Raw genomic sequence first — 11403 nt, forward strand, 5'->3', positions numbered from 1 at the left:
TAAGGCCTCCTTTTAATAGAGAACCGTACCAAAGCATTAACACATGGTGAATACATGAACTCCTCAAACTACGGTCATCACCGAGAAGTATCCTGATTATTGTCACATCGGGCTTGTCGGGTCATAACACATAATAGGTGACTATGGACTTGCAAGATAGGATCAAGAACACACATATATTCATGAAAACATAATAGGTTCAGATCTAAAATCATGGCACTCGGGCCCTAGTGACAAGCATTAAGCATAGCAAAGTCATAGCAACATCAATCTCAGAACATAGTGGATACTAGGGATCAAACCCTAACAAAACTAACTTGATTACATGGTAAATCTCATCCAACCTATCACCGTCCAGCAAGCCTACGATGGAATTACTCATGCACGGCGGTGAGCATCATGAAATTGGTGATGGAGGATGGTTGATGATGACGATGGCGATGAATCCCCCTCTCCGGAGCCCCAAACGGACTCTAGATCAGCCCTCCCGAGAGAGATTAGGGCTTGGCGGTGGCTCCGTATCGTAAAACGCGATGAAACTTCCTCTCTGATTTTTTTTCTCCGCGAGACGGAATATATGGAGTTGGAGTTGAGGTCAGCGGAGCTTCAGGGGGCCCACGAGACAGGGGGCGCGCCCAGAGGGGGTGGGCGCGCCCCCACCCTCGCGAACAGGGTGTGGGCCCCCTGGTCTTGATTCTTTCGCCAATATTTTTTATATTTTCTGAAACTTGTCTCCGAGGATTTTCAGGTCATTCCGAGAACTTTTGTTTTCTACACATGAAACAATATCATGGTAATTTTGCTGAAAACAGCGTCAGTCCGGGTTAGTTTCATTCACATCATGCAAGTTAGAGTCCAAAACAAGGGCAAAAGTGTTTGGAAAAGTAGATACGTTGGAGACGTATCAACTCCCCCAAGCTTAAACCTTTGCTTGTCGTCAAGCAATTCAGTTGATAAATTGAAAGTGATAAAGAAAAAACTTTTACAAACTCTGTTTGCTCTTGTTGTTGTAAACATGCAAAGCCAGCATTCATGTTTCAACAAATATTATAAACTAACCATACTCACAATGACACCTCGGTCTCACAATTACTCATATCAATAGCATAATCAGCTAGCAAGCCATAATAATAAAACTCGGATGACAACACTTTCTCAAAACAATCATAACATGATATAACAAAATGGTATCTCGCTAGCCCTTTCTGAGACCGCAAAACATAAATGCAGAGCACCTTTAAAGATCAAGGACTGACTAAACATTGTAATTCATGGTAAAAGAGATCCAGTCAAGCCATTCCCAGGGATCTCAGCCATTCCTCATCCACTAAGATCCGGACTTATGTCTCGATTTATGTAGGACACAATTGATGTTGAACCACTAGAGTGTGTATGTCTCGTTAGAACATATGTGCAATTAGCTAGTATGGTAAATACGAGACTTTTCCACGCGACTGACCTCGCCCAAAACGCTCCTCTCCACATGCGATGCAATACAGTACACCACCGCTTATTGCAGCTCAAAGTTGAACGCAAACCACGAATTCGTAACAAATAAATCAGCAGCAAACACATGTCTCCGGTATCTAAATCGACCGAGACCGCACATGGTGGGCCCGTTGCACGTCCTGTTTGAAATACCAGCAAGGAACTTGAGGTGAGGACGGCCGACGGTGTTCATGGACGGTGTTTGAAGGTGAAAAGAAAAGAAAAACTTACCAGCACCATCAAACGAGACAAAGCATCCTGGTTAATCTCTTCGAATACTCGATCCAGAAAAGAACAAAAGGCACCTTCCCTCTTTTGTTGAACACTACTCCCAGCTTTACGAAAGTACAATTCTGTGAACTGTTCAAACACAGGAAACAAAAATTAAGATCAAACAACAGAGAGTGAAGAAGTCATTCAATTAACTAAAAAAAAGTGAATGGCTAGCCGGTAATTTGCGTAGAAGAAAGAAATACAGTGTAGTACAATTGTATTGAACCGAAAGGACGAACTGAAGCAGAGTATTAACTACTACTCCCTCCGTCCGGAAATACTTGTCATCAAAATGAATTAAAGGGGATATATCTAGATGTATATTAATTCTAGATACATCCATTTTGATACAAGTATTTTTGGATGGAGGGAGTATTAAGTAGCAGCTAGCAGTTCTGAGAGAGATCTTACAAGTTCTTCAAAATGGTTACAACGCTCTCCACTTGCTGACAGAGTGAGGCGGTAGCGAAGTTTCCGGAGAGCGGTTTCGATAAGTCTTTTAATTTTTCCATTGTTGCCATCAATATTGATATCCACCTTGGTGAGGGTGGAGAGGTGCTGGATGCCGAAATCAGTAGCATAATTGACGCACTCCCTGTTATGACCCTTTAATCCAAGCTGGAGGTGCTCGACCATAGGCATCGACCCCTCTTCAAATTCCACTGCGGTGCCACAGCACTTGACCTCTAGTTTGAAGTATTTCAGACTTCTGAATCCACGGATGAAGATCCTTCCATTTCTGCCATACCAAGTCTCGAGTGTCAGAAAAGCCAAAGCGGGTATTCCGCCAAGGACTGCCACGTCTTCTGGCCCTGTACGGTACATACAGATATCTAAATTACGGAGATTCACAAGCGAGACCATCCAACTTGGAATCTTGTCAATGTAGCAGTTAGCGAACCAGATCTTCCGGAATGCAGCAGGATTAGCGGGGCACCATGGCTCCAGTGACAGAAACAGGAGGTCCGGCATAGGATCGAAGGGCAAGTTTGGCCCGTAGGTTATTCTCAGAAGATGAATATTGTAGGAAGATATTAAAGTTCCGATAAACCTTACAGCATCCTCCTTTTCCTTGGAATCAAATGCTTCTGTCACATTTACGCTCAACTTCCTTAGCTTGCTTAGCTGACCAAGTTCCCGCAGAAATCTCTCTAGTTCAGCATCGGGGACAAAAACATTCTCTAGCTCTTCTAAGCTCTGCAGCTGTCCAATTATTCCATCCGATAAGCAACTAGGGTCCAAGTCAGCATATAGACGGGTCAACCTTTGAAGCCGTGTCATGGTAGACGGCAGTTTTCTAATGCGCATACCACGCATGTCCAGTGTTTCTAAATACTTCAGTTTTCCAATTCCTTCCGGTATCTCCGCAATTCTGAGACGCAAGTACTTGAGAAGAAGTAGCTTTTCAATATTTTCCAGATGATGACTTTGTAAATCCTCGCATTCTCCTAGGTCCAACACACGAAGAGCTGGGAACTCCACTAGAGAATTCTGCCCAAAAGACCCAAACGTAGCAAGCGATCGAACATGAGAGAGATCCCATGATGACATGGTAGCCATTTCATACTTGCGACTCATGACAGAGAGCCTACGAACCTTGTGTTTCTTCCCCTGCTCTGCATCACCAAATGACGTCATGAAGTTCTCTTCTTTGGCCATGCATGTGATGAAGTCGAGAATAATGTCGTGAACTCTGCATGCCACCACCTGGCCGTTGTCCATTAACTTAGCTGGTTGGATTAAGCTCCTGTTAATGAAATCATTAAAATAAGATTCACCTACTTCATATGTACTACGCCCTCGTACTTCACAGACGAATCCTTCAGCTATCCATTTATATATCAAACTGTGTTTCTCGATGATATAATCTTCTGGGAATGCACTGAGATACAACAAACAAGTTCTCATAGGGTGAGGAAGATCAAAATAACTGAGCGATAATATCTTGGTCATGTCCCCAGCATCAGGTTCCTTTGCAAGTGAAGAACCAATAGCAGCTAGTGCCCTGTTCCACTCTTCTTCTGCAGTTTGATCAGCCAGCAAACCAGACATGGTAATGATAGCCAATGGCAACCCCGCACATTTTTCCAATATCCTTTCAAGTATTTCCTTTAGATGAGGGGGGCATAGACAGTCATAACGGAACGCTCTTTCAAGAAATAGTCTTCTCGAGTCAGCAAAATTGAGGGGCTCCAGTCTATAAACGTAATCCCCTTGAGAAGAACAAAATGATGCAACTGTGCTATTACGTGTTGTAGTAATAATTCTGCTCCCATTATTGTTATTCAGTAATGCGTGGCTAATGGTTTTCCATGCTTCTGTGTCCCATATATCATCAATCACAATAAGGTACCTGCCACATAATTTTAGCAAAGATTTTTCAGCATTGAAGATATAATAAAAAGGCTAAATTTACTTTTGGTAGGCAGGAACATTCACTGTGGGTTTTTTTTTTGAAAAGGGAGATAACTCTGGCCTCTTCATTGTGGGCTTGTGGCTAGTTACTAGCTAGTACTCCCTCCGTCCGAAAATACTTGTCATCAAAATGGATAAAAAGAGATGTATTTAAAACTAAAATACATCTAGATACATCCTCTTTTATCCATTTTGATGACAAGTATTTCCGGACGGAGGGAGTACTAGCTAAAATCTGCTAGAAGATTGCCACGAGATGGACTGTGCCAGCTTTGGATGCAAAGGGTACAATGTTTATTCGCAATTATTAAGTTTCCATTACACAATACATAATTAGTTTTGCATCATGCTTGTTAACATTATGATCATTATGTTCGAACCATTCATATCTGAATCCAAATAAGTCGAGGTAATGAGGAAATAATCAAATACTCCACATAAAATGCAGACTCTCTGAAATCCCACAACCTAAAGGTTGCGATAGACCTTGGTAAAGGCAACCTATCTCAAATCAAAACATGCATTTGCAAAAAAAGTTGGTAAAATTCCTAGAGAAGTACTAGTACATAGATGGGGCTTACTTTTTATTTCGGAGGTGCTCTCTTAGCTTGTCAATGAGCTGCCGCTCGTCATCATTGTAAGTGTAATCCTCGACCCGCACTCTTTCAGCAATGTCTCTTAGAATATTTTTCATGTTAGGCTTTCTAGAAACTGAAACTAGAGCTGAGCAACTGAATTCGCTTTTGATGGTCTCGAAAACTGCATTTGCGAGTGTCGTCTTACCAAGACCACCTGGACCAACAATTGACACCACTCGAAGCTGTGTAGAAGAAGCTTCACTCTTGAACCACTCAAGGATGTGCTCCCTAGGACCTTTGATGCCAACAAGTTCGCCGACCTCCGCATAAAGAGCGTGCAGCCTGGGATCAATGTCACAAGTGGTGGTAGAGCCAGGTGACTGGCGGTCAAGTTTATACCTCTTATGCCTCTTGCTTGCCTCGATAGCCCGGGCTTTGAGCCTCTCAATCTCCCCGGCGATCTCGTGGCGAGGTTTGAGCTTCTTCAGCTTGTCAAAGAACCCCTTGAGGCCTGTAGATCTACCACGCTCGTGGTCAACGCGAGCGATGAAGTCATCAACGCAATCCTCCATATCATACGACAGCTCGCGGACATCCTCCTTCCAAGCTCTCATCTCAGCGTCAAGCTGCTCAGCGTCTGCGAGCACTTCCAGAGCAGCCTCCATGCCGCTCATCTCATCTTTGGTTTCTTCGATCTGGCGGCGCACGCCCTTGAACTTGCTGTGCTCTTCCTTCAGCAGATTGTAGATCTTGGACAGGAGCGGCTTCATCACCCCGGTGCCAACGCTCACAAGAGCAGCCTCCATTGCTTCGAAGCTCCTGCTACTATCTGAGATTTCTGGATCTGGGAGCAAGGAAACTGATGTGGTGGTGTTGGGAGGAAGAGGTTCGCTTCAAGGCTTGTGACTGTTGTAGCTACTGCTAGTAGAATCTATCTCACAATCGAACATTGGTCCACAAGTTTTCATAGTATACTGGAACTGAATAACATTCAGGGCTCAAACAGTATGCGGCCCAATGAGACAGGAACAAATCAAAACATTCACCAACTGAAAGCCTACTTAAACAGTAATTTGAGATCAAATAAATAGGATGGCGGGGGAATAAAATACTACTCCACTAACTACTAGTACCTTTACCTTTCAGTCAAATCACTAAAGCTGTGCCGATTCGTTTAATTGATCAACTAGAAAAGTTAAAGCACTAAGGTTACTAAGAACTATAGTATTATTACTCCTGCTGTTTCATAATTATTGTCGTGGTTTTAGTTCAAAGCAGAGGGAGGGAGATCTTTTTTTTGACTCCTGAGCTCACTACAAAAGTTTATTTTGCGAGAACGAGAGCAAAAATCACCAGCTGTGCCATAACTGTTGGGAGTGCCTGATAAGAGGAACTTGTAGAGTTTAAGGCGAAATGATTCTCAAATTAATACTTCAGTCTACCAAAAGTGCCTTTGAAAATCCATCTTGACATCAGGTCTTGGATCGAACTAATTGGTCCAAAATCGCCATAACTTGCTGAAAAATGACAAAAAGTTGCATTATCTGTTCGTAACCTATGCCATTTCATACAAGGGCTGACAATGTCATTTGTACTAATGAACACGAATGCAGTTTCTTTCACATCCCTTTGGAACAGGGGTTCTGAAATCTAAATGAAATCTAAGAGCAACTCCACCGTAGCGACCCAGAACGTCTGTGTGCGTCCATTTCGGTCGGCAGGGATAAAAGTAGAGGCCCAACACGCCGACCCAAACCCAAAACGCATATGCATCGCGTCCATGCATTTGCGGCCGAAATGCGTAGGCGTGGACGCGAAGCGGACGCCTCGCGCGCCTTCTCGGTGTTCGCCGCGTCCCCACCTGGCGGCTTTCCAACTATCCGTCGGTCAGTTTGGTTAGTTTAATTTATGAAAACCGTCCACCTCTGGCCCATGCGTCAGCGACGACGGTCGTTCTTAGCCGAGCGTGCACGGGGACGGGGAGGGGGGGCGTCATCATCCGCTTCCAGAAAGCCCCCGTTCCCAGCTCGCCACCCTCCGCTCCCTCATCGGCGGGAACCCTAGCCACCTCTACCCAAGCAAAGATGGGGTTCTTCTCCGGCTTCGACAAAGCCAAGGGCAAGGCCCCAGCCACCCCCCCCCCCCCCCGGCCTCCGTCGGCGTCAGCTCGCTGGCCGAGGCAACACGTCAGCGTGCCAGTGCATCAGGCGGAGTGGCACTGGCAGCACCACGTCCATCTCCCCTACCCAGACGTCACCCTGCCGCACGACTGGCATTTGAATCCAGAGAGGATCCTAGTGTCGGCGGCGCCGCGGTCGGCTAGGGCACACGCGGAGGAGGTGCGGGCGCCGGTGGGCGCTGCTGACGCCGCGTACGACGTTGACTCACCCTATTGGGCTCGTTGGTTCGCCTTCGAGCACGAGGAGGCGAGGTGATGCGGCGTCCGTGAAGTCGCCCACAGCTCGCCACCGGCCCCCATCATCGTTCGCGACGAGGACCAAGAGGTGAAGGCCACATACTGGGCGGCCATGGTGACTGTCCTTCGGGAGAGCAAGGAGGAGGAACGGCGCAGGCGGCGGAGGACAAGGAGGAGGCGGCATACCAGGAGGCCATGGCGCTGTCCGCGGCGAACGACTGTGTCGTGCCGCCGGTGGCCCCCCTCCCCAGTCAAGGCCGAGCCGGAGCCGCCCCCCTTGAGCGCTACTCCTGGACCGAAGTGGTGCAGGAGTACGTGAGTGCGCCGCCGATCTGGCTCGGGGCGACGCCGACGCTGGAGGCGGAGTACCTCGAGCAATGGCGCCAGCGACGGTTGGCCTAGGAGTGTCGCCCGACGATTACCTTGAGAAGCTCGAGCGCGACGCCGAGGAGGAGCAGCGTGAGGCGGTGGAGGAGGCGCAACAGGCCCAGGCAGCGGCGGCACAGCCCGCGCCTGACATCACCGTCGGCTAGAACACGGCGTTCTCCTGGGCCAACACTGTGCCGGCGCTCATCGACCTTACCGGCCCTGACGACGACGATGAGGACGCCTAAGGCAGCGCTCCGCCTCGTAGTTAACTTTCTTAATGTTAACTAATGTAAATGTGGACGCGTGGACTCTCGCCGGCTTCGTGGCCGGCTTTAATGTTTAATTAATGTTTGTTTTTATTTTCGAAATGTTTGTATTCTTTTCTTTCTCGCGCCGTCAAAATGGGACGGGCCAGCGTTGGGCGCATGAGTCAATCCAAACGTGGAAACAAATGTTGGTGTCCGCCGGACCGACCCAAACAGACAAAAAACGGACAAAATCACCGTCTGTTTGGATAAGATGCTGGAGGTGGAGTTGCTCTAAGGAATGTTCAAAGGTGGGTCATTAAGATGCCTTGAATGCCATTTACTTGTGCCAACTCTGCTTACCTACTAGTACTAGTAGTAGTAGGAGTTCACACTTGACAGAGTTGAATCTATAATTAAGTACAGCTGTATAATCGAGTTTATAGCAGAACATGATAACTGAAGAATATGTGGGACTGAGCAAGTTTATAGCAGTTATCCTCATGACAACAGCTCACAGTGCATTTTTTTAAACTTTATCAACAGAGTTGAATGAACATGGCACTCACCAGTGACGACATAATAATTAGACGCATCAACCCTAGAACATAAAGCACTAGCCAGTAGCAGAAAGTGATTTCATTTCCTTTTTGTTAGAGTTGTGTCGAATATAGTATACAAGGATAGGTTACAATTGGACTATGAGTTGTATTGTGTTTACATAGTATGTGGAGTCGTGTCCTAATAGAACACTTGTATCCTAGGCCTCTCATATATAGTGGGGTTAGACACACGATGTAACCTATGCCAACATAATAGCACCGAAACGCAGGGGAAGCCGGCGGCATGTGCCGGTGTCCAGGCGATCGGGTGCGGTATTGTGACGGTGTCATGGGGATGAGCGCCTGTAGTCAGGTCCCGAAATGTAGCCATACCGGTGAACCTCGTTAACAAATCTCGGTGTCGTACTCGTGTGATTGCTTGGTCCTCGGATGATCGACGGTATGCCTCAGATTTTTTCTAACAAATGATATCATGAGCTAGGTTATCTGAAGGTAGCGCATTGTTGATGTAGAAAAGCAGAGTCGAGAGTTTTTTGTTGTGGAGTTGAAACCGAGCTGGAGACGAAAGAAAGTTTGTCGGCGGATCGGAACGGTGGCAGCAAGATCTATTCGGAAAGCTACGAGGACGATGGCGTGACGTGCGGCGTCAAGGCAGGGATGGGCTGGGAGCAGGCGCTTGGATGGGCTGGTAGCAGGCCGGCCTATGGTGCTTGTGCGGCAGCCTGGCCGGCTAGGCCGTGGTTCAGGTCGGGAGGGTATTTCCTAAGGGAAACATTTGTAGCCGGCGGACCGGCCCAAAATTCAGCCGGTCACTCGCGTCACGCGCGTCGTGGGGTGGACCCACCCACCGCTTTATCTCTTCAGGATTACTCTCGTCCATTCGTTCTGCGTGCCTTCTCCCATCTTTCTCTTTTTTCTCATCCAGGAGTAGGGAACTGCCATGGCCGGCGACAGTGCGAAAAGATCTCCTCTCCTCTGTTTCTCTCACCTACAAGCTGCCATGGCCGGCAGTGATGTGGGGATGGCTGGTGGCCAGAGATGTTGTGGCCGTCAGCCACATATGTTGTGACCGACGGCCATGGTTGCTCGGGTCTTTTTGGCCCCGGCGTGCCGCACGCGTCGACGACGACAAACACTACAGGTACTGCCGGCGATGTTGATAGTGGCCTCCGGTGCTGCAACCGGCGATATTTTTGCTGGCACCGGCTCTCTTTTTTTGCTACAACTGGTAAGAAATTTTGCTGGATTGGACGAGGTTTTTTGCGGTGATCTTGGCGGCGATGCATGTTTTTGCTGGAACAGGTAAGTGGTTTTGCTGCATCCGATGATTTGTTTTGCTATGATCGGCAACACCGGCTGGCTTTTGTTCATCGGATTTTTTTCGTTTCTCCTGAGGCAGATCAGTTTTTTGCTACTACCAGCATGTGTTTTTGCTACAACGGGTGATTTGTTTTGCTACGACCGGCGACAGCGGCACATGTTTTTTTGCTGGAATCGGTATGTGTTTTTGCTGCAGTGGGCGATTTGTTTTGCTACAACCGGCGACACCGGCTTTGTTCTCTGAATTTTGCTTTCTTGTCGCAGCCATGGTAGCGGAAACCAACGACGGCGGCGAGACTAGGGCAAAGACGATGGGGAATGTTGCAACTACGGCGGCCCCGCGCTGGAACCGGCCGGTGGAGTGCCGCAATCGTCAGAAAGGCATAAGCTGGAAGCCAATGGCGGTGCTTCAATCTCGGCGGCCGCGTGCTTGGGCGGCAAGCTGGCACTGCGTTGGGGCACGGCAGAGCTGCAATTCGAGCGCGGTGGGGTGATGCTGACGGCGAGGCGGCAGACTGCAGATATACACCGCGGCGCTACAGAGGGGGGTCAACGATTGTGTTCTATCTAAGTTGAAAAACGAGCACGTTTGGTGAAGAAGGACGAATCCAACGGTTAGAAGTGGGAAAATCGTACGGACGCGCTGCGACCGGCCCAAATTTAGGCCGGTCCGCCGGCGCCTAGCACTCGCCATTTCCTAAACGGTGCCCGTAGCGCCCGTTTTAGGCTTAACGGTACAGGGCGCACACCCCTTTGACCGCACTGGGCCGGCCCACGTTACTTTTTTTAAAGACTGCAGATATACACCGCGGCGCTACAGACGGGGGTCAACGATTGTGTTCTATCTAAGTTGAAAAACGAGCACGTTTGGTGAAGAAGGACGAATCCAACGGTTAGAAGTGGGAAAATCGTACGGACGCGCTGCGACCGGCCCAAATTTAGGCCGGTCCGCCGGCGCCTAGCACTCGCCATTTCCTAAACGGTGCCCGTAGCGCCCGTTTTAGGCTTAACGGTACAGGGCGCACACCCCTTTGACCGCACTGGGCCGGCCCACGTTACTTTTTTTAAAGACTGCAGATATACACCGCGGCGCTACAGACGGGGGTCAACGATTGTGTTCTATCTAAGTTGAAAAACGAGCACGTTTGGTGAAGAAGGACGAATCCAACGGTTAGAAGTGGGAAAATCGTACGGACGCGCTGCGACCGGCCCAAATTTAGGCCGGTCCGCCGGCGCCTAGCACTCGCCATTTCCTAAACGGTGCCCGTAGCGCCCGTTTTAGGCTTAACGGTACAGGGCGCACACCCCTTTGACCGCACTGGGCCGGCCCACGTTACTTTTTTTAAAGACGCAAAAAACAGTGTCCACACGGTTACTCGAACTGGCGACCTCTTTGGTCAGAGTTCGTTGTCACAACCAACCAGCCAGCCTACTTGACGTGTTTACTACTGGCCTTTTTCTTCTTATAATCTTTTTTCTATTTGCTGGAATGGTTTTCTTTTTTTTCGTTTTTGGAACAGTTTTTTCTTTTTCCTTTTTTATTGGAACGGTTTTGTTCATTTTTTTCTTTTCTGCAAAATGCGTGAACATTTTCTGCAAAATCGATGGACTTTTCTAACCAAATTCCATGAACTTTTTTTTAAATTCAATGAACTTTTTTTGAAAACCAGTGAACTTTTTAAAATTTGATGAACTATTTTCGAATTGGATGAACTATTTTCAATATCCAAAATATG

The 11403-nt window shown here is 47.8% G+C and overlaps 2 protein-coding genes across 2 annotated transcripts; one reads left to right on the forward strand and one right to left on the reverse strand.

Moving 5' to 3' along the window:
• Nucleotides 1–1122: 1122 nt before the first annotated feature.
• Nucleotides 1123–5703, reverse strand: LOC123160173 (disease resistance protein RGA5). Its single transcript, XM_044577980.1, has 4 exons — nt 4758–5703; nt 2173–4114; nt 1720–1848; nt 1123–1628 (listed from the first exon to the last, which is right to left on the reverse strand). The coding sequence occupies exons 1-4, from the start codon at nt 5558–5560 to the stop codon at nt 1587–1589; spliced, it is 2916 nt and encodes a 971-aa protein (XP_044433915.1). The 5' UTR covers nt 5561–5703; the 3' UTR covers nt 1123–1586.
• A 3510-nt stretch (nt 5704–9213) lies between these two features.
• On the forward strand, nt 9214–11107 carry LOC123157959 (uncharacterized). The gene is made up of 3 exons (XM_044576126.1): nt 9214–9649; nt 9747–9844; nt 9932–11107. The coding sequence occupies exons 1-3, from the start codon at nt 9426–9428 to the stop codon at nt 10159–10161; spliced, it is 552 nt and encodes a 183-aa protein (XP_044432061.1). The 5' UTR covers nt 9214–9425; the 3' UTR covers nt 10162–11107.
• The last annotated feature ends 296 nt before the right edge of the window (nt 11108–11403 follow it).

The sequence above is a fragment of the Triticum aestivum genome, chromosome 7B, assembly GCF_018294505.1.
Source record: "Triticum aestivum cultivar Chinese Spring chromosome 7B, IWGSC CS RefSeq v2.1, whole genome shotgun sequence".
Taxonomy (NCBI): Eukaryota; Viridiplantae; Streptophyta; class Magnoliopsida; order Poales; family Poaceae; genus Triticum; species Triticum aestivum.